Source organism: Felis catus, chromosome B1 (assembly GCF_018350175.1).
Source record: "Felis catus isolate Fca126 chromosome B1, F.catus_Fca126_mat1.0, whole genome shotgun sequence".
NCBI classification, from domain to species: Eukaryota; Metazoa; Chordata; class Mammalia; order Carnivora; family Felidae; genus Felis; species Felis catus.
Window position 1 is genome coordinate 142631652 of NC_058371.1, and position 24255 is coordinate 142655906.

The 24255-nt window shown below is 41.2% G+C and overlaps 1 protein-coding gene across 4 annotated transcripts in view; it reads right to left on the reverse strand.

Annotated features, from left to right (window-relative positions):
* The window catches only part of SEPTIN11 (septin 11), a 94805-nt gene that overhangs the window by 38833 nt on the left and 31717 nt on the right, over window positions 1–24255 (reverse strand). For all 4 annotated transcript variants that reach the window (XM_006931045.4, XM_006931044.4, XM_011281732.3 and 1 more), the window contains exons 2-3: window positions 11433–11547; window positions 593–788 (exon numbers count right to left, since the gene is read on the reverse strand). In XM_006931045.4, the coding sequence (XP_006931107.1) occupies window positions 593–788; window positions 11433–11547 (311 nt within the window). The remainder of the gene's footprint in view (window positions 1–592; window positions 789–11432; window positions 11548–24255) is intronic.

The following is a 24255-nucleotide window of genomic DNA, read 5'->3' on the forward strand; positions in this document are numbered from 1 at the left end:
TTCTTGCAGCTAGTATTCTAGATGTGGTTTAGTTTCTACCATACAGATGCAGCCACACAAGACCCGGAAACAGGAAGTGAGGAACACACAGCAGAGGCCACCGTTGTTCTCCTTGCAAGGGATGGGGAAGACAATAAAAATCATCCTGTAACACTGTCCCAACTCTAGGACAGAACTGGTGGAGGTTCTAAACACCTCCCCTCAGCATCACGGGTACCAGTGGCAGGTGACCAGTGGCAGGGGTTTCTGCTAACTGTCCTGTTGGGTCATTGAGTGTTTCTCTAGATTGCTTTTCCTGTTGGGAAAGGTCCCAAATCTAGTTCCATGACCCTGCTGGAAAAATGCCATAAGCTAATGTATTCCTAAGAAATTCCTTTTTTCCTTACACGAGCTAGAATCAACTGTGTTGTCTCATTCTGACCTCGGGGAAGAACATTCTAAGAAAACTTCTCAGAGGAAAAGAATGTCTTATCTTTTAGGCAACAGAAAATCAGCCCCATAATTAGTGAACATTTTTAGCCTTTGAATTTACCCAGGACAAGTCCTGCTATCTCCTGATCCATTTATATCCCCACAAAGTCCCAAAACGTACCTGTCATCTTTGTTTATCTGGTCTCCAAATCCCACAGTGTCAACGATGGTTAACTTCAGCCGTACATTGCTTTCCTGAAGCTCATAACTTCTGGCTTTTAACCGGACACCTGGTTCATTGTGAGTAGCTGGGTCACTTTCAAATTTGGTGTTGAATAAAGTGTCCATTAACGTGGATTTGCCGATGCCGGTCTCACCTACGTGGCCACAAGAGAGACATCAGAGAATGTGTCTGTCAATGCCTCTCAGACATCAGTTCAATTCATTAGGAATTTCTTATATTTGTAAAAAAATTTTAGAAGTCAGTATCACCAGAAATCGCACTATGAAAAGATAGTTCTTTACCTATGTGATCAAATATCTCCTTAGAAAAGTCTTAATGAATTCCAGAAACCAATTAGCATAAAAGATCTTGTACTTACAGGTCAGGATGCTATTCTTAACCTCTATATAGAGAAAAAGAACCTGTAAGCTTGCCTGTGGTCAGTTTGTACATTACAAAGACATAAACTGTATCTCTTCTCCTAAATGTTGATGTGTGAAGTTATAGAACTTTAAAAAATACTCTATTGTTTCTGATACCAGGAAAAAAAGACTGATCTCATTTATATTATCTGATGTCACCAAATTACCTGATACCATCTGAAGTTGAAAAGAATTACATTTTTCAAAACAACACTCTTGACAATTACAGCAATAATAACAAATCCAGCTAAAGTTACTGAGGGCTTACTTTGTGCCAGGTCCTGTAGCAGGGCCTTCCCATGCATTATCGCATTTAAATCCTACTACTGTCCTCCATTAAATAGGTTTCCTTCATTTTACAGATGGGACAGTAAGGCCTAGCTACGGTAAAGGGAGTTGTCTAAAGTCACATTGTTATGTGGCAGAGACAGGGTTCAAATCCAAGTTTGTGTGGTTCTAACACCTACACTCAACCAACACAGCATCCTGACTTTACTATTATAGAGAAACCGACAGCCTGATCTTTCCTAATATTAGTTATGCATCTGTGTGAATCCTCCCTATTATTTCCATTTTTCTTTCTTTATTCAACTGGAATCAAGATGGAAACATTTATTACACAGTTTTCCCAGTTTCAAGGTGATATCTGTGACAATGAGACTAAATGCAGTTGAATGACTTCCAACAACGGCCTTGTTAATTCACTTTGATAGTTAAATCTGTGTTTATCGAAGCTCTACTGTGTACAAAGAAGAGTGGCAGGGACTGGTAACACTACTCTAATCAAAATGATGAGACCCAAATGTGGAGGGAGCAATGAAGAACGTGAGCTAGGCCTCCAAAATCATGCCAAGCAAAATTCCCTCTTTTTTTAATCTTTAGTTTTGAGAGAGAGAGAGAGAGAGAGAGAGAGAGAGAGAGAGAGAGAAGAAAGAAAGGAAGGAAGGAAGGAAGGAAGGAAGGAAGGAAGGAAGGAAGGAAGGAAGGAAGGAAGGGAGGGAGGGAGGGAGGGGCAGATAGAGAAGGAGACAGAGAAACCAAAGCAGGCTCTGTGCTGACAGCAGAAAACACGACATAGGGCTCAAAGTCAAAAACCATGAGATCATGACCTGAGCCGAAGTCAGATGCTTAACTGATTGAACCATTCAGGCACCCGGCAAGATTCTCTCTTCAACCCAATTCTTATGTTGAGTCAAAAATAGCTGGCAATGAGAAAGAACCTACCTTTGTCATGGGTGGTGGTGGTGATTGTGTGTGATCATGGAAAGAGGGAGGTAAAAATCAAGAAACATTATCCATAACAATGCCTTTGTTTTTCAAATCTGGAAAATTTCCCAATTACACTTCCCGTTCAATTTAAACATGCCAATATGCTGCAGCTCTTTCAACAAATCCAAATCCCATGATGTTCCTCTTCTAAAGGATTGCTATAAAGACTTTTAGGATGGTGACAGTTCTATGGGAAAAAGAAGAACTCTGGGATTTGCAACAGTCCCACTGTAACGACAAATCCACATATTAATGAGAAGTTCTGTAATAATACTCATGGCTTTCAAACACAATGTGAAAGTGAAGACGGAGTCTTTTTGGATTTGAGCTTTCTCTTAGAAGCTTTATGTTTTACCACTGTCAATAACAATTCACTCACAGGATAAAAATTGTTGAAGTACATCTGCCTTACTCCTTAACCTTTCCCATTGGGCCCTTATACATCTAAGATCAAAGAATGTCCTCCTTCACCAGGCTTCATTTAGCCAGTACTTTTTCCAGTGCCTACTTTGTGCCAAGTTCTGGGAATACAAGAATGATCTAGCTTGATATGGTGCTCTCCCATTGCGTAGAATTTGACCTGGAACATGAATGAATAGCAGTCAGGCTCTAATTTATTGTTACGGAATGATATTCTAAGTGTCTGCCATAACTACATTCCTCTTATGAGCAAGACCACAACCTGTGATCTTGCTAGTAACCACAGGTAACTGGACCAGGATTAGCTCCCTTGACCAAAAATACCTAGAGCAGCCTGATCATTAAGCTCTAAGAAAGTGTTTCATACTGGACAGTGACCTGTCCATCCAATTAGAACTTCTCTCTTTCGGAGTTTGAATGAGATACACAATCCACACACAAAGCAACAGCATGGAAAAGAAAAGAAGCCTTGAGGCAGAAAAGGCTGTAAATAAATAGAAGATGTGTTGTTGACAGACAACTAGTTGAGAATACAGGAAAAGAGAGCAGATAGATGAGGTAGAGCTTAGTATCCAAAAGTCATTCCTTACTAATATTTGAGTACTCTGTGACAAGCATAGATGCTACAGAGAATACAAATGATACTGACTGAACTTCTATAATATCCTGAATGTCATCCCAGATCTTCACAAAGTCTAGCAACAGTTGAAGACTGTTTCCTGTCTTCCTTGGCTTCTTGAATATTCTTACAAAAAAGCCCATCAATAAAAGTTATCTAGGGGCACCTGGGTGGCTCAGTCGGTTGAGCATCTGACTTTGGCTCAGGACATGATCTCACGGTTTGTGAGTTTGAGCCCTGTGTCGGGTTCTGTGCTGACAGCTTGGAGCCTGGAGCCTGCTTCAGATTCTGTATCTCCCTCTCTCTGCCCCTCACCCACTCATACTCTGTCTGTCTGTCTGTCTCTCTCTCTCAAAAGTAAATAAACATTAAAAAAAATTTTTTTTAGTCATCTGAACTAGTTTCTGCTCCCTAATGTGATAGAGCTCAAAACATTCATATCCATGTTTCATGGCTTAACAAAAATAACTTTGAGCAAAACAAAGTTACTATGTGATGGATACAGAAACAAAGAGAGCTCTCACTCTATATACTTAGAATCTGGTAGGCAAGTCAATACTGTAGGCACTGGAGTCATTTGAAGCACCTGCTACCTGTGTAACTTTCTCAAGTGCAGCCAACTTCTTTTCAGGATTAATCCATTTTCAGAACTTGGACAAAGGAACAAGAGCAGAACTATCTTATAAATGTCTCTCCGCAAGGTTAAAGTTTCTGTCAGTACAAAGTGACCCATTTAACTTTCATCTCTTTTCCTAAAACAGCAATCAAGACTTCAATTTACATGGTAAGGATTCTTGGTTACTTAGGACTGAAATTACCATCCCATTTTACTAGGTTGAGAGTTAGTTAAGCATGTGTGAATCAGGAACATCGTGCTTTTTCTTTCTTTCTTTCTTTTTTTTTTTTTTTTTTTTAAGGCAAGGTAATTTTAATTATCATGTACATTAAGGTGGAAATTATGAACAATTAGCATTCCAGACACTACTTATAGCACAGGGTTAATCAATGGGTTGGAAAAACCACTGTTCCTCTAAATTTCAGAGTGCTTTGCTTTCCATTTCTATGCTCCGTGCTTTTAAGGGCCGTAATTAGACGCAGCTACTCTAGCAGCAGTGTGATTCACCAAAAGCAGCTGAGAAGGAAATGACAGATTTTGGAATAAAAGGAATTACAGAACTAGGGGAGGTTTTGAGTGCATTAGCTTGTGAGGCCTCTCTCTATCCTCGGAAAGTGGGGCATCCTCTATAATTCTGAGATACCCAAAAGAGCAAAAAGGCTTCATTCTAATTGAGTAACTGAAAGCCTACTGGGCAAAGGCTTGGATTCAAACCCAATAACCATAACAATATTTTGAGAAAATAAATGACTAACACCAACTCTGAAGCATTTCAGAACTCCCTGGCAGACTATCTGGCACAGAATAGGCATTTATTAAAAGTTAATTGAGGGGGGAAAAATGATCATGGTGATAATTTATACTGAGATTTACCATTCTGGTAGCTTTTTCAGAGTTTGTTGTGTATTCTGCTATAAACACATCTGCCTAAACATTCCGTTGTTGCAGGAGAGACTTGCTCTTCAAGTGCTATCTGTGGCTTCTGTTTTTCTTGCTCCTGCCAGTGCTGGTGAACATGACACCCACATCACAGAGGGAAGCAGTGCTACTTTCCATGCTATTCTCAGGCTTATTTAAACCACAAGCCCTAAGCTGGACATTAACAAAGAGAGAGAGAGACAGAGAAAGAAAAAGAAAAAAAGACACAGAAGGATTGTATTATTAATTAGAAGGTAACTGCAGATTGAGTTGATCATTGGTGATGCTGATCAATGCTGATCGATGATTCAGCATCTTTTACTGATTGCCACATTTGGCAACCTATATAATTATCCAAATAATTGTGCATGAAGGTCTGCCTGCCTCCTCTAAATATTCCAGATTTTATTCTTGGATGGAGCCACATAATCAGAGAGCTATGTACCTAAGCTGTGTTTTTTAACTCCTTTGATGAAACGTGCTTTGGCTAATACCACCAGCCTGCATGAGGGACTTGAAAGAACGGCATTATGACACTTGGCATTGCATGGATTAATGCAGTGATCTAGGGAATACCCAGGAACCTAGGCCTAGCTGTAGTGACACACACCATAGCGCTTCTCAAAATCCCTGGGGAGATTTTTCTAGGGGAAACTATTTCATCTGGAGCAACTATTTAGTTTTTACTTTACAAATACTATAAATCTGACACTGTTGAACTTTTAACTCATGTTTGGCACATAATATGTGCTCAGTGAGTGTCCTTTGGATGAATGGGTTCACTCTAAGCTCTGACCACTGGCTGAGAGACAAATGTATCCCTGACAGAATTAACTGGCACAGACTGACTTGATAGCTCTGAGTTCTGACCCTATCTCTGACTTCTTTTATCTTCTCAGGTTAATCTTATCTTTATGCATTTACTCATTATTTCACCCTATAAACCATTTCATATCCTTTCCTAGAAAAGCAAACCAGGATAAAAGTGTACACCTGAAACAAATGTAACATTGTGTCAGCTGTTCCCAAATAAAAATCTTTTAATAAAACTCTTTAGAAAAAAAATTGAGGTGTAAAATTCCACAGTTTATGCTGATACTGTAGTCTTGGCTAAAATGATCTTAAACTTGTGTGTTTTCCATGCCTCTTCTATCATCCCCTCAAAACAACTATAGCTGGAGTATAAGAAAGATTTTTACTTTCAAGATGTATTATTAATTTACTTTGACCCTACTACTGAACTGGTTGCTCTTCGAAAGCATGTGTGGTACAGTATTTTATCCATCTTTGTATATGCACAAAGAACTTACATACTTCTGGACTGATGTTGAAGCTTCTCATAGATCCAATGCCATTTTTGAAAACGAGTAAGATATATAAATTTAAGACTGTGAAGAAAGGCTGAATAATTTTAGACTCTCTGGAGAAATACAGCATGAATAAGAAAGAAAGGGCTTTATTTAAATGCAAGTGCAACGTGGGGGGTGATTTTGTGTGTTATAAGCAAGACGGAAGGCAGGAAGGGAGACTATGAACTCCTGGGTGTTCTGATGCCCAATTTAACACCAAGAATTTTCATCCCTGCTAAGTGAATACTACTCTCCTCTTTATTACATTTCTTTCCAGGACTCAACAGAGATGGGTTCTAATACCATACCAGACATTTAATTCATTCCCTCTAAAACTACACTAAACTCATGACAGGATTAGTTTCTGCCCTGGTTTGTTTCCTTTCTTTGCAAGGTAAAAGCTCTTGCCACAAAATAAAATTAGATTCTAAGACCTTTTTGATAAACATGATCAGTTTCCTTTCAAGGATCACAATTGTTTTTTAAAAATTCTCAATCCCCTCCCATATTTATCACATGAAAATGATGCTATAACTATCACACATGTGCATAATGTGTTAAAATACACGGGGCCCCAAGGTAGCTCAGTCAGTTAGGTGGTTAAGCCTCCCACTCCTGATTTCAGCTCAGCTCACAGTTCATGGGTTTGAGCCCCAAGTTGGGCTATGCGTTATGTCCCTCTCTCTCTGCCCCTCCCCCTGTCATGTGCTCTCTCTCTCTCTCTCTCAATAAATAAATAAATTTAAACAAAAACAAAGGGACATTAGGATGACAAGGTGAAAAGAAAGTACCATGGATACACTTAAATTAAATGACACCTACTCCTCTGAGTGGCTGTCAAAATATTTCAATCAACTAGTTACTTTTTCATACACCCTTACTTTAAAAATAGATGGACCATTAATTGGCAGTGAGAGTTGTTTTCGTATACAGATATTTTGCTATAAGATATTTGTGGCAAAGGGATTTGATGTGTTCTACCCTCTGTGGATAAGTATGCTTAATACTTAATCCTGACACTCTGGTGTCCCAAAGAGCTAATGCTGGCTCCAGCCAAATGGCTCTAAGGAGTCATGGAAGAATAGCCAGGACTCACAGTGGAGTGAAAAGAAGAAGAAGGAGGAGGAGGAGGAGGAGGAGGAGGAGGAGGAGAAGAAGAAGTAACAGAAGAATATGAACAGCATGATCTCATTTGTATAAAACCAAAACATAAAAGTATTTATGTAATTGTGAGAGATCTGTTTGTATCTGTCCATGCCCAACCTCCTTTCTGATTGTGTCTTCTTTCTCACAGGGAACCTCTTGTGTTTTGCGGTGGACTAACCCCTGATCCCACCCTGAGTGGGCACATGATTCAGGCCTGGTCAATCAGAGACATCCTGTGACTGTTCAGCGAGACTTGTCAGAACGGCTGGTTCTTTCCTCTGGGGTTGTTAAGCCGGCCAAAACTGCTGGAAGCCATACTACCCCCATGAAGAAAAAGCCTGAACATGAAGCCAAGCAGAAGCAAGCAGGATCAAGAACCAGAGACACAGTCTTGAAAACATGCTGCAGATCCCTAGAGACAGCTGTTCTTAATTACATGATTCCGCAGATTACCTTTTTAGTGTGCTTTGGAGTTGCAGAGGCCTCTTAACTGAGTTTAAACCAGATTTCTGGAGTTCTCTGTGGAAATTTTCCTAATACAAAAACAATCAAAGAGAAATGCAACACTGCTGGCTTTGAAGATGGAAGAAAGGGTCCACGAGCCAAGGATTCAGGTCGCCTCTAGAAGCTGGCAATGGTAAGGAAATGTATGTTCCCCCAGAAGTTCTGGAAAAAAACACCGCCCTATGGATGCCTTAATTTTAGTTTGGTGAGACACATGTGGGACTTCTACAGAACGGTAAGATAATAAATTGGTGTTGTTTTAAGCCACCAAAAATAATTTTTAAGTATGGAAAAATACAGAAGATTTCTAGAAGGATTCCACAGTGCTACCTCTATGGAATAGAAATAGGATAGGAGGGGAAAAGGGCTGGGGGAGACCTTATAATTTTTTAAGCAACAAATACATATTATTTTAATTAGATTAAAAACTGATTTTAAAAATGTTTAAGAATGAGCGGTGCCTGGGTGGCTCAGTCGGTTAAGCATCCGACTTCAGCTCAGGTCATGATCTTGCAGTCCCCTGAGTTTGAGCCCCGAGTCAGGCTCTGTGCTGAGAGCATGGAACTTGCTTTGGATTCTGTGTGTGTCTCTCTCTCTCTGCCCCTCCCCTGCTCTCTCTTGTGTGCTCTCGCTCTCTCTCTCAAAAATAAATAAATATTAAAAAAATTTTTTTTTCTTTTTAATGTTTAAGAATGAGCCCAGGGGCACCTGGGTGGTGCAGTTGGTTAACATCTGACTCTTGATCTCAGCTTAAGTCATGATCTCACAGTTGTGAGATCGAGGCCCAAGTCAGGATGGGCATGGAGCCTCCTTGGGATTCTCTCTCTCCCTTCGCCCCACCCCTACTTGCACTCTCTCCCTCTCTCCCTTAAAAAAAAAAAAAAAAAAAAGAATAGAAAAGAAAAGAAAAGAACAAGACAAAAATAAGCCCAGAATAAAGATCACAGGCATGTCCACCCACCTAGGACAGTCAGGACAGCAGCTGCTTTACAAATCCATCAGGGCAGCATGCATGTGGCTTGTGATGAATTCCAACCAGCATCCTAATTGTGCTATTTAGCAGACAGGGTCAGCCAATGAGCCAATACACCCCACTGCACACTACATACTGGGTCAAACCAGGTCCTTCCAGCCAGCCCAACCCCACTGAAAGGCTTTACCCTGCTTGCAGGGGCTGGGACATAACTCTCACATGTATTCTTGAAGCTGATTTTGGAGACAGGGTTGGGGGGAATGGGGAAGAGAAGCCAGAATAGTAATTGGCCTACAATTTAGCACACTTTTCAATAGAAAATCAACAAATTGCCAACAAATTGCTACGCTAATGAAGAATTGCCCTGCTCTGCAATGAGCATTTACCCTAAGAGAAAAGACAACTCATTTATGCCACGCTGTACAACTAGCTGCCATTCAGGAGTTCTGCTGCTGAATTTTAAATGGCTTCATGCAGGGAAAAGGGGAATGCATGAGAGCTGGCTGCTTTGGTCATATTTCTCTCCAGTTATTCTCTTATCCAACGCTTAAGACATAATGCCAGAGTGGGAGCTCATCTCATGTGCCAGTTGTGGCTCTCCACAAATGAACACCCAGTACAGGGGCCACATTTAGTATGTTCGAGCAGTTTTGTTTTTTTTTTTAAGTTTATTTATTTGAGAGAGAGAGAGAGAGAGAGGGAGGGAGAGAGAAAGCACATGCATGCACAGGAGGAGGAGGAGCAGAGAGATAAGGAGTGAGATAATCCAAGCAGGCTCCATGATGTCAACAGAGTAGACTGGGGCTTGATCTCATGAACTGTGAGATCATGACCTGAGCAGATATCAAGAATCAGATGCTTAACCAACTGATCCAGCGAGGTGGCCCCAAGAAGTTTTTGAAAAAGAAAATATCTGCCCCTTCTCCCAATAACCAAGAAAATTTAAAAATGATGGTTCTTATGTTTAATGCATACCTTTTCTAAATTCACTTCATTTCACTTGGATGAGAAAAATAACTCTGGTACATTCTGCCAAGTTTAGGGAAAGGATGGTCCACTTGGCTACATATGTGTAATTTCTTCCTGTCCATCTCAGACTGATATCTCTTAAGTATATGCCCAGAAGACAATGGCCACAAAACAGTGCAGTCCAAACCACTTTACTGCTGTATAGCCTGGCCATTCGTCAGGAGTGACAGTGAAGGAAAGGCCATTATCTGTTCCAGGGACATTTCTGCTTCAAACCAACCAACTTATATTTCTATTTTCCTCTTTTTTCCCCCACGTTCATTTCTAACTTTCCTTCTCTTACTTTAAAAAGGATATGGCTAAGACAGAAGAAAAGTAGCAAGGCCAGAGGCCTAGGCTAATGTACAACATTTACAGGATACATAAAACATACTGAGGAGGTGGGGCACCTGGGTGGCTCAGTTGGTTAAGTATCTGACTCTTGATTTCAGCTCAGGTCATGATCTCACAGTGGTTGTGAAATTAAGCCCCACACTGACCCTGGGGTCAGGCTCCATGCTGGGCATGGACCTTGCTTAAGATTCTCTCTCTCCCACTCAGTCTGCCCCTCCCCCTCTGGCACCCACTCTGAAACAACAACAACAACAACAAACATATTGAGGAAGCAGATAAATCAGGTCTCTTGGGTTTTTTTTTTCCAGTTATCTACCAGGAATAAACTAAGGTCAATTTTAAATTCCAATTTAAAAACAGAAGTTTAGGGGCGCCTGGGTGGCTCAGTCGGTTAAGCATCCAACTTCAGCTCAGGTCATGATCTCACGGTCCATGAGTTCGAGCCCCACGTCGGGCTCTGTGCTGACAGCTCAGAGCCTGGAGCCTGCTTCAGATTCTGTGTCTCCCTCTCTCTCTGACCCTCCCCCATTCATGCTCTGTCTCTCTGTCTCAAAAATAAATAAACATTTAAAAAAAATTAAAAAAAAATAAAAACGAAGTTTAATTTGATAATTCAGGCAGAAAATTTATTTCAACTATAAAATAGAATTTTAAATTCTTTTGCTCTAAAAACAAAAAAATTTAAACATTATATTTATTAAGGTAGTTAAGAATAATTTCACATTTTACTTATGTTAGGTAGTATATCTTTAAAAAGACCTCAACGGTGGTAACTGTTGCATTGTAGTCAGAGACCCTGGAAATAAAAATGCTTTTCAATGATCTTACAATGTGTGTACATATCAGTTCCTTCTTACAATTTCCTATAGTCTAGTTAGGATCTAAGTCCTCCCCACCCCACCTCCCAAAAAAGTTAAAATAAATATTTTAATAACAATATTGAATGACTGCTTGATGGTGTGACACAAATAAAAACAATTTGAGTAACATCACAAAGCTTACAAAACATTTACCAAACACAAGTCTCAACCTCTGTAACTGTGACATATACAGAGCAGGTATTATTGCCCTGCTTTACTGATGAAAAAAGCGAACAAAATTATCATTCCCCTCTTTCCCTGAAAAGCGCCACTCTGACAGTCACCTGCCAACAGCTAAGGGTCAGACTCCCTGCTCAGCAGCAAGAGATGAGTCACTTACCAACACAGAGGATGTTGAAACAGAATCCTTGAGAAGTAGACTTGTTGACCAGCTGGTCAGGGAGACTGTCAAATCCAACATGGCCAGAAAGGGACAAGTTTCGAAGCTCTTCATTCTAGAATTTCAGAGGGGAAACATTTGAGAATTCTTGAACTATGCCACCTGGGTCTCCCACGTTGTGGACATTACCATTTCCGTTCCTCTCTTCTTGACAGGTATGGAAGAAGGAGATTCCCTCTGTACCCACATCCTTCTTGGCTCCTGCACAGCTGATGGGACCAAAAATTCCAAAGCCATGCTCTTACCACAAAATCACACTGACTCCCAAAGCAGATTCTATCCCAAGGCATCTCGCTTCCTGCTAAAAGTGTACTGGCCCAGGGAAATAGGAGCTTCCAGAGGTGGCTTCTTCAGATATGCATTAAGTGATATAAAAAACAATCATGTTGATGGCTTCAAGAAGTCAAGAAAAACTTCCAATTTACTTTCAACCCAGAATGAAAAATAAGTAACACTCTTCTAGATATAGGAAGGAGTTTTGAGACCCTCAGAGTGGAGGATACATACTTGTTACAAATATGAAAATTCTGTAACCACTATACATGCAACATATTTAAAACTATTTGGCACTTGAACTGATCCCATCTCCACCATCTGCTGTACAGGTGTTCGGGGCATCTTTGCTTCACCCTGGACAGCACCCAGCACAGGCTCTGTGTTCACTGGGACTTCTCAGAGTCTACTGAAGGAGACTGGGATAAGGTAGTCATCATACACTTAAAAAGTTGGGTGGTTTATATTCTTTATAATGTGCTGACTGCCTCCATGACTTTGAATGAATCTCATATGTGTTGGAGGTAATCTGTGAAAACTTTCTTTCCAGGAAAACAGAGGTCAGCTACGGTCCTTCAATTACAACATCATGGTTATGGTCTGGGATTCCAGAAACTAGATACTGAAAGCCTCCTTGAAAACAAGACTCCTGGTATTCTGGCTCTCTTACCAGGTCTTTATATTCAAAATACTAGGGGCACCTGGCTGGCTCAGTAGGTAAAACATACTACTCTTGATCTTGGGGTCATGAGTTCGAGCCCCCCACGTTGGGTGCAGAGATCACTTAAATAAATAAATAGGTAAATTCAAAATACTGAACTTTGAGTGAGAAAATGACCCTCAAAATTCTATTTTTTAATAAAAAAGAAAAAGCTTCGCACAGGATCATTTAATCAGTATTTCTTTTCAAAAAGATTGGTTTTCATTATTCTTCTATTTGTTACACAATGGTGAGAGTGATTTCTTTTAATAATCAAGGACTGAGACTCCATTTTCACATCACTCTGGTCACTATACAGGCAGGGAAATGTGACTCTCTAAATATAGTGATTTTAATGGAATGTTTTATGAACATTATAATGCCTAAGGTCCTTGCCATTCTAAAATTCTAATTCTGTGAAATAAAACTAAAAACCAGCACACTGCCTGAATACCATGATGGCAGCTGCAGGTTTGAGGTCAATGGGACAAAGAACAGATGCCTGGTCTATGAATAGTTTCCTTGAAACCTGCCAACAGTGAATATGAGACTCGAGAGTAGGCACTTCTCCTTGAACAGGATGGCATGGTCGACAGCTCCCGAGCAGCTTTGGTAGCAGGGCCCCATGCGCGGCAGGCCTGGGAGCTGGCCAGGCCTCCCAATACCACTGTGTGGCCCCAATTCTACCACCTGCCCCTGCCTCTTCAATACCTCAAAGGTTCAGACATCAGGTATTTTTAGGGTGTTTACCACATCCTCCAAGACTTGGGGGAGGAGGATTTGAAAGGAGTCTGGGTTATATTTAGATCTCTTTCCACCACAGCTGCACAATGGCTGTCGTGCATCAGGCCCGGGAGACACCATCACACGAGCCTTCATTTTAGTTGCATCACTGACCTGAACAGTCAGTGAAGGGCCTGAAAAGAGGCAAAGCAAGGAAGAACCATCATCCTACACTCCCCCTCCTCCCACCACAACAATTCTTTTCATTTCCGGAGGAGGGTGGGGGTGAGGAAAGAGTGGTTTATTACTGTGGATTCCACATTGTTGGGTTTTTAGATTCAGATAGATATCCACCCATGAGCCAATCCTGGGAAAGAATCAGTTAGTAATTATAGCTCTCATCCCAGAACCCAATGCACAGCATCTCATATTCTCACCATTTCCAAAACACGAGAAACCACCCACACACCCACTGAGTATTTTTATACCCGCTGAAAACCACATACAAAATGAAGGGTTATAAAACAGTTTGGTCTTGAAATTTTTTAAATTTAAATTTATTTCTTCAGAGTCTTCTAACTTTGTAATATGAAATATGTAAATATTATATTGCCATTTTAAAATTCCATAATTTGAGCCGAATTCTCTGCCCAGGATTAAAAATTCTGAGGGCTATTGCCCATCAGTATGTGATTGGGAAAAGGCAAGTAGGAAGTTCCTCCTGTGGTTCATGAGCCGGTTTAAAAACTGGAAAGCGCTATAAGCAAAGCAAAGAAAGGCTCTAAGTCCCACACAGCAGCTGAATTGAATTCCTGCACTCCAACATTTTATGTTTCCACGTTTACTGCTTCTTGCCTTAGCTGCCTCTCCCCAAAAAGTATGGGATCTCTTTCGAGTCACGAATGCAGTCTGAGGGAATTTCGTATACAGTAAAACCTTGATTTGTAAGCACAATTCGTTCTGGAAACATGCTTGTAATCCAAAGCACTCGTATATCAAAGTAAATTTCAAGAACCACTGGCTCAGTTGTGATCACGTGACATTTGGCACCACATACAACTTGTATTACAAGACATCACTTGTTTATCAAGTTAAAATTTATTAGAAATGTTTGCTCGTTTTGTGGAACATTCGCAGAAAAAGTTACTTGCAATCCAAGGTTTTACTGTATTTTCAGGTCCTTACCATTACCACGCATCTAGAAATGACTCTCAGCATTTTCTAATACTGAACTTTTTGCCTGAGTTCCAGTTCTGACTTTCTGGAATGGTTCCCTTGGGTTTTCCCACCTGTACTTCAAACTGATGTTCATGAAACTGAAATTGTATTTCTCTATCCCAAACCCATTCCTACTCCAGAGTTCTCTATTTCTGTTAATGGCACTTACTTATGCTTGAGACCCTCCTACACTTTGCATAAATTCCAGAGAGTTACCAAGACCACACCCTCCTCTTTATTCTTACCTATTCAACCACCTTCCAACTTGTTTCCTTGCCCCCACCCCACTCCCCCTAATCTTTGTAGCTGCAAAAGGATCTCAGAACACAAAGACCCACAATCCAAACCCCTTGGCCTGCCATCTCAGGGCCTCCATGGGTGAACCCCAAATCCCTTACCTCCTCTCCCACTTCTCCCCATGGAGCACCTTCCACTGCAGCTAACCTGAATTACTTACTGTTCCTCAGACAACCCCCATGTCTCTCCCCAACAGTTTATTCACACCATTTCCTCTACTTGGAAGGACCTTTATAGCCAATGTTTACATATCCAAACCTTCCAGATACTGCTGAAATTTGATCTTCAGCATTATCTTTATTATTAAATCTCAGACTTTCAATAAATACTCCCCTTAGCAAAGAAAGGAAAATAATGATTGGATAAAGATGGGTCAGGGTATTTGGTATTCCATGTTCATCATAACAGCTAATATTTATTGACCATTTCCAATGTTCCAGAAAAGCCTTAATAACCAGTGAACTGGTTAATTTATCTTAACAATTCTATGAAGTAGTTACTATTACCCAACCTCAACTTCAGATGAGAAAACAGGCACAGAAATTTAGTAACTTGCTCAAGGTCACAAAGATAAGCTGAGGAGCTGAAATCTGAGCCCAGAAGTTAGGTTCTAGAATCCAGAGACCTTGCGTTTAGTCACTGGTATCACAGGATGATCTACTAAGTTCTCAGGTAGCCCCAGACAATACAATGGTTTCAGCCACTAACAAAATCTGTTATGTTAAAGTAGAAAAAAATTCTCTAAAATCATAATTCTTCGGCAACCATTAGAGATGGAAGTTGAGAATAATTGGCAAAGTAGCTCCAAATATATTTTCACTGGTCCTGGCAATGCCAAGGCCAGACTGATTTATGCAGCCATGGCACATGAAACCAATAATAAGGCTTAGTTCTGACCATTCTTTAAATGAAAGTGCCAACACGGAGCCACTAGGTAGCTAACTATAAGACCTTAATTGAGTTAGTCCTCCATTTGCTAATCTATCTATGGAGGGTTTGTGCTTATGTGATTTCTTTGCCCGCTCCATCTTGAAATGAGTTGTGACTAAATTCTATGGTATAAAGTAATTTAATGGCCTCATTTTTCTCTTTTTAGGTCACCTCCACATGAACACAATTATCTATTTGTTCACTCAGAATCAGTCACTGCTCAGGGGCACCTGGGTGGCTCAGTCAGCCAAGCATCTGACTTCCACTTCGGTCATGATCTCACAGCTTGTGAGTTTGAGCCCCGCCTCAGGTTCTGTGCTAACAGCTCAGGGCCTGGAGCCTGCTTCTGATTCTGTGTCTCCCTCTCTCTCTCTCTGCACTTCCCCTGCTCTCTCTCTCTCTTAAAATAAATAAACATTAAAAAAATATACTCACTGCTCAAAGAACTAAGGGAGTAGATGTTATTTTTGTTATTCATTGATAAACTCTTCCTGCCCTTAACAGGTTTACCACGTAGCAGGATATAATTTAATGTAATACTACTAAGGATAAAAATGATAAAGTGACTTTATGGTTGAGACAGGTTGATATAGGGGGAGAAGTAGCTTTTGGCTAGGGAAATTCAAGGAACATCTTTTGGAGGCCAGAGCTCCCCAACTCTACCAGGGGAAAGAAGTCCAGATTGCAGAAGCCTTCTAGATAAATATTTATCGACCATTTCCAATGTTCCAGAAAAGCCTGTCTTTGCCCAAAGGGTCAGTTTACTATGAATATAGACTCTGAAGTTTATAATCGACAAGTTTTTCAAAGATGCCTAACTGATTTCATTATTGAAATAATTATAAAATAAGTTATCTAAGAATATATGCCAACACCTACATTCTGAGTGCTACTTTAAAAAAAATTTTTTTATGATTATTTATTTTTGAGACAGAGAGAGACAGAGCATGAACGGGGGATGGTCAGAGAGAGGGAGACACAGAATCTGAAGCAGGCTACAGGCTCCAAGCTGTCAGCACAGAGCCCGACGTGGTGCTTGAACTCACGGACTGTGAGATCATGACCTGAGCCGAAGTCAGAATGCTTAACCGACTGAGCCACCCAGGCGCCCCATGAGTGCTACTTTAAAATAAGTTCCACAACTCCAAATCTTGCTTAACAAGGAGCAGGATGGCAAAGGGCCTGGAGTCAGACAGACATGGATTTGAATGCCAGCTTTGCTTCCTACTTTTCTTAGTCTGATGGAGCACTTGGCAGGGTGGCTGGGAGTGAAGGAGTCAGCAAGTATGAGAGTGCCTAACACTTAACAGGTCCTCAGGAAACCTGGGTTTCCATTCCCTAAATTGGGTGGGAGGAAGAGACGGCTGTGAGTTTAAAATCAGAAATGAATGAGCTCAGCTAGTGCTGCTGGGCACCCCAGGAGAAGCTGCTGATCAGCAAAACCCTCAGACTCACCAAGAAAGAAAGATCACAAAGGGAAGAACAGAAAGAACAAAAAGGAAGTGAAGGAGAGAAAGAAGATGCTAACAGGAAGAAAATTCACCCTAAATAGGAAAGTCATTTACAAAGCTGGGGGGAAGCCACAGAATCACATTCCTGTCTGGAGGCATCAACATCTTCCACAGCTGGAAACCATTCTGGATTCCCCGATTCACTCTTCACTGTATTTTAATTCAGCCCAGAGCCTCCAGAGGTGAACAAACTGGATGTGCCCAGATGGGTTCTATTCACCGTATTCAAAGTGAAAGGCTAGCCCCTTTCTTTACATTTAAAACTGAAGGCTTCCGTGGATGTGGTTAGGTGATCTATGGCTGCCGATCCTTATCAGACAGAAACAAGAAAGAGAGCTTGTTAACCAAGGTGACGTAGGTTTTAATGTACCACGCAAACAATTAGACTTAAGTTTTACTTTCAAAAGTAGATATTACCATTTAAGTTTAGAAAGATTTCACCCCTTAAAAAATATATATATACATATATATTTAAGCAATAACTTTTATGCATTCATTTAGAGAACTGGAGATTTTGTTGACAAGAAGTGGCAATTACATTCTTCTCAAAGCTTCATTTTATAGATAATAAGTTATATTGATCCAAGTCAAATCCTGGGCTTATGTTTCCTCATCTGTAAATGAGGAAGTTTAACCAAAAAGCCTCTAAGCAAAGTCTTTCGTTCTAATGCTAATTCTATGGTTTTTTTTTTTATGCTTATTATTTTTGAGAGAGACAGAGTGTAAAAGAGGGAGGGGCAGAGAGAGAGAGAGAGAGGGAGACACAAAATCTGAAGCAGGCTCCAGTCTCTGAGATGTCAGCACAGAGCCCACCACGGGGCTTGAACTCACAAACCAAGAGATCATTACTGATCATTACCAAAGTCCGACACTTAACCACTGAGCCACCCAGGTGTCCCCTATGGTTTCCTGAGTCTGAAAATCACAGACACATAAATCCAGTTGTCATGTTGCTTGAAGAAAGCCAACACAAGGTGGAAAATTCCTGATAGTGTATTTTCTCTTCCCAAATCAAGATGGCTCAATTTTTATTTATTTATTTTTTTAATTTTTTTTTTCAATGTTTATTTATTTTTGGGACAGAGAGAGACAGAGCATGAACGGGGGAGGGGCAGAGAGAGAGGGAGACACAGAATCGGAAACAGGCTCCAGGCTCCGAGCCATCAGCCCAGAGCCTGACGCGGCGCTCGAACTCACGGACTGCGAGATCGTGACCTGGCTGAAGTCGGACGCTTAACCGACTGCGCCACCCAGGCGCCCCTAGATGGCTCAATTTTTAAATGACCCTTGAAAGCGAGTTTCTATCACTTATCCTGGGAAACTCCAAACCTAATTGAAATCTGTGTGTATACCTGTTTTCCGGCTTAAACAAACAAAAATGTAAAGTTAACTATAATTATGAGTTAGTTTTTAAAAAATGTTATAAACCCACCCTTTACAGCTGCCCTGCTTAGAAACATATTTTTTTCCTTCAGCTGTATCTGCTGACTTCCACAAGATTTTTGAAAAGTGGATTTATAGCCTCAAAACAAAAAATAACTCTTCTGTGTAAGTTAATCATCTGTGCTCAAGAAAAAAAGTAAATGTTTATTCATGCTTTTATTCATTCAACAAATATTTATTGTGTGCCACTATATGCTAGACACTGCAAAATGCTAAGGAGGTGACAGTGAGAAAATAAAGCATCCTTAACTCACAAACCATAGAGTCTAGTGGGGCACATCGATGTTAATCAAGTAGTCACTAACATATAATCATAAACTATCCAAAGTACAAGATGTGGTGCAACCTTATAACTCATGTGATTAGCTAGTCATTCTTCCAGGGAATCCACCTGCCTGGAGTATGTAAAAACGGTGTTAGCCTGCACCACTCTCAGATATTAATTTAGTATATAGCCCCTATGTATAGTTGAATTCAGATGAAAGCAGAGTCTATTTGACCAGCATTGCCTGATGGGTGGAGGTAGAAATGACTAAGACTCAAGTCTTAAAGCAAATGTCCAATTTTAAGTACTGCTGAGATGGAACCAGGAGACATACTCCCTCTGCTCTGTCTTATCCCCATAATGATGATGCCCACTAGGAGAAAAGAGAAGGTGTGTATCCTTCTTCATCTTAGGTAGTGCCTTGTCATGAGGTCCTGTTTCAGTGGTACGGGTGCCACCCAGATGAAGCTGGGCAGAGAACAACATGCTGTGCCTTACATGAAATCCTTGACTGAATACCAGCCAGTGTTTGGAGAGATCCTGGCCTCACCAACTTCCCAAGAAGTAAGTTATACCCAAGTGCCTGATGGATCATTTTCATAAATACACATTCTTATCGACACCACGTTTTAGAGAGTATTGAACTGGTTTCGTATTCTTTTAAAGAAAGCAAAGTTGGTGGGAAGATGGAAGACGCCTTTAGTTCCCAGGCAAAGGGGAAAACCCTGGAATGTGAAGTATCTCAAACCACAACTATGAAGTCTGCAGGGGGATGCCATTAAAGCCAGGCATTGCTGGGGTAATTTCAATAATATAAAACGTCTGAAGCATCTTGTTACCAATGAGGATCCCATTCTTTAAGGATGACTTGGAAAACACTGGCTATGCTGCTTGTCATCTATACCATGAAATCCCAATGTTGGAGCCAAGAAAACCCCCAAGGAAATTGTCTCACACAAGCAGCAGTATAGAGACAGCAAGAAAGAAGGAACAGTCAGGAGGAAAACACTAAGAGGAAAAAAACTTGAGTGAGAAGAAGCATCCCCAGGGACCAGCTCCCAAGTCACAAACCCAGGGAAGGAGCATCCCCAGGGGCCAATTCCCAAGTCACAAAGCCAGAGAAGGAGCATCCCCAGGGGCCAGCTCCCAAGTCACAAAGCCAAGGAAGGAGCATCCCCAGGGGGCAGCTCCCAAGTCACAAAACCCAGAGAAGGAACATCCCTAGGGGCAAGCTCCCAAGTCAGAAATCCAGGTAGATCAGCTCTGCCCAACAAACCCAAGGAGCCACCCTTAAAAACACCACCAAATAACCAGAAAAGATTTTGACAAATATTGAGTAACTGTCCCAATTTCAAGTGTCCTTTCTAAGTTAAGTCTCTCCAAAAGACTGCCAGAGGAGGAACAAATTTTGCTTTGCCAGATCCTTGCAAAAATAATTTGGTGTAGGGTTTTCTTTGGGAATGATATGACTACAGGGAAATTTTACTTTCTAATTGTTATGTTTCTGTAATATTTGACTTATTATGAACAAACACCTCACACCTTTTAAGTGGAAAAGAAATAAAAGATTTTAAACATCAGGAAATGCTAAAAGCAATAATAACAAATAACAAATTATAAAAATCGTTTTAGAGGAAGTAATAATAAAGGGGTAACGGGATAAAATGTGCAAGTATTTGTTTTTTTCTAATAACAGAACCAAGTCCCATTGAAAGTGATAAAAGTGAGCAGAAAAGTAGAACAGCGCAGTGAAAATTGCTTGACATGTAAAGTCAGAGGGCTCAAGGGCAACTTTGGCATTATTTAGCTGTGTGACCTATGGTAAGTCATTTAACTCTCAGCTTTAATTCTGTCAACTTTAAGATAAAGGACTTCACAGGGCTATTGCAGGAATTAACATAATTCTCTATCCTCACCTCAGTTTACACACTTTTCTCAGATGACCTCTTCCTAGCCCGCCACTTGAGTGACCTTCCAAAGGCTAATGACTGCCTTGGCATAACCCGTAGCCACTTCTCCCTCTTGGGCATCCCTGGTGCCGGCATCACTAAGCCAACATCTCCCAAGTGGAGCTCATCCTATCTTCCATTCTCAACTTAAATCTGTCCTTCCTCACCTTTACTTATGTCAAGTGGCAACATCTACCTCAAGGTATCAGTGAGTCCCTAGAATAACATTGATTAGTATGCATATTGCTATAACCCTGATAAAAATCTGCATAAATTTATAGGCTTCCACCCTCTTGCAGGAAAAAAAAAAAAGTCCACTGCATAATCATCTTAAACCCCCTGCTAGCCTCTGAATTCAACAGTGAAGACTTCTCTTTTTTAAATTATTTTAAATGTTTATTTATTTTTGAGACACACACACACACACACACACACACACACACACACGGACAGAGTGTGAGTGGAGGAGGGGCAGACAGACAGGGAGACACAGAATCCAAAGCAGGCCCCAAGCTCCAAGCTGTCAGCACAGAGCCCCACGTGGGGCTCGAACCCACGAACTGAGAGATCATGACCTAAGCCAGAGTTAGATGTTTAACCAACTGAGCCACCTAGGCTCCCCAACCATGAAGACTTCTTGAGGACATTCGTACCAAGCTGGCTTTTCTCCTTTGTTTCCAAATGTAACAACCACCCACCACACCATTTTTGGCCAAACCTTTCCCACCCAACCCTTTAAGTGACTGAATCCAGTCTATCAGCTGATTTCATGACTTGGATACTCCCCTTTTCCTCACACTACCCCCATTAGACTTCACCAAAATTTGTATCTGTGTAATGTTTCACACAGTCATATTCTCCACCTCCTCATTCTCTGATAAAGAGGCAAGTACAGCACCCGATTGGTTTTCCACATAAACTGGGCCAGGTGGACAGACAGCACTGCAGTGAACACCCAGCACCTGGTGCCTGGTCTGCCCTTCTCTCCATTACACTTGGCCTGGCTCTGAAGGGAAGAATTCACAGTGGTTGCTGAGTGAAGCCTGATCCCAAAGCCCTGGAGACACACAGTGCTGGCGTGGTTCTTGTTCACTGGTGCCCCCCAGCTCCTTTCTGTCTTCTCTACATCCTACTTCACATCACACAGCAATGGCCCACACTTCCTCCAAGACCTGGCTGGCTTGTTTGTGATTAAAGTCCCACCTCTGACCCATCAGAAATTTGATTTCTCACATAATTAGGAAAGATACTGTTTAAAAGCAGTCCTCAGAAATGGGTATGAGAAGCGCACAGAGCCCCAGCTGCCACTTACAACCCTGGATCCTGAGGAAGTGGGGGAGGGGGAGGAGGGAGGTGGTGTTGAATTATTAGTAAAGCAGACTTTCAGCAAATAGCCACCGAGCGTGACAATCCAAAAATTGCAAAAAGTGGGAGCACTTTTTTCTTACAGACAGAATGTGTTTTTAAAAGTCCATATATGGGGCGCCTGGGTGGCGCAGTCGGTTGAGCGTCTGACTTCAGCCAGGTCACGATCTCGCGGTCCGTGAGTTCGAGCCCTGCGTCGGGCTCTGGCCTGATGGCTCGGAGCCTGGAGCCTGTTTCCGATTCTGTGTCTCCCTCTCTCTCTGCCCCTCCCCCGTTCATGCTCTGTCTCTCTCTGTCCCAAAAATAAAAAATAAACGTTGAAAAAAAAAATTTATAAAAGTCCGTATAAGCTCAGAGAGGTTAAGTCTAACTGCATGCCAAGAATTAACAACAAAAAAGACATTTTCTTAAGTTTCCAAAGACCAGTCTTTCTTTTTGAGTCAAAGTGACTAATGCCTGTAACAGCCTAACGTTACAAAGTGCTGATCAGCAGAAAGTCTCATGTTTGGGAATGACAAGGCCCACATGTGCATTCCAGAGACTCTTACAAATTTTGCAGTACTTAGAGGAAGACGAGGTGGGAGGGAAGCAATGTGACAAACAGTCAAGAAGTATTTATAAAAGCACGATCCAATTAGAAACAGATGCTACAGCTGTTCTCTCGCGCCACTCCACATCACAGAGATGATGAGAAGCCCTTCCCATGGCTAGCCACCTAGGAAAGTTAATGAAAAAACCATGGAGGAGGGCCATAATCATTTAAAAACCCTCTGGCTCTGCAGTGGGATCCCAAGTAACTGGATTCCATTTCAAACATATCACCTATCTTGCAGAGGAGAAAACACCCAAATGTCTCACAGTTGCTCATGTGGGTCATTTTTGTCCCTTCTGCCTGCCTTTATGGTGTAGTATAGCTTCCACGCAAGCTTTTTCAAAACAGTGATGAATAGGAGGTCAAAGATAATTAATGGCCCTTATCAGTTGGGAGTTTTTTCCTCAACTTCTCATGTACAGTTCCACTCCTCATATTCACACATCAATTCCTCAGTGCTTCCTTTCTGAGAAATATTGTGGCTCAGTTCATGTATTTCTATTCACTGAATGCATTAATCAGCAAATAATGAAATATGGATGGGACACTTCCTTCCCTATGCCACCATTTCTATCACCGGATATAAATTAGCCACTTCCTTTTTGAAAGATATCATTTTGTCCTGTCCCTTTCTGATAATGGAAGGGGATTTCAGTTATGGCAATGACCATGTAATGGTAGTCTCTGAAAAAGGAGAAGAAAAAAATCCAAACCAGCTCTAAAGCAGTCAGAAACAAAAGCACCATGGATGTTTCAGCCCCAACCTTGCTAATGAAAGTAGCCATATTCAGTTCCTAAATCAGGCTGGTCTAGAACATCTCAGAGTGCAGCAATACATTTCTAGCACCTGAGAATTGAGGGGCTATACCGAAAATGACCAACGCCATGGTTAATACATTCTCAGGAAATAAACATACAAGTTAACATTTGATATCACTCAGCAAATATTATTAAACAATCCTGGCCAAAATTCTCAAGTCTTCGTAAGTGTTCTACTGCATCTTAATCTCAATCCTGGATAAAACACTATCAGGGTGGAATGGAGGTCGTTTACATACATTTGGGGCATGTATTAATTTCCTATTGCCATGTAACAAATTACCACAAACCTGGGGCTTAAGACAACGCCTACTTATTAGCTCTTGATTATAAAGGTCAGAAGTCTGGGTGTGGCATCGCTGCGTTCTCCACTCAGGATATTACAAGGCTAAAATCAAGGTGATGGTGTCCAAGCTGAGTTCTGATCTGTAAGCTCTGGGGGAAAATTCCACCTCCAAGCTCATTTTAATTATTGTCAGGATTCAATTCCTTGCAGCTGTAGGACTGACGTCCTCCTGTCCATGATGGCTATCAGCCAGGGACTGACACAAAAGGTCGCCTACAGTTACTAGCCATGTGGCCACCACCTCTTCACAGCCAACAGGGAATCCCTCATGTCCCTCTTCACATTTCAAATCTCCTTCAAGAAGAGTCTAGTTCCTTTTAAGGGACTGATTA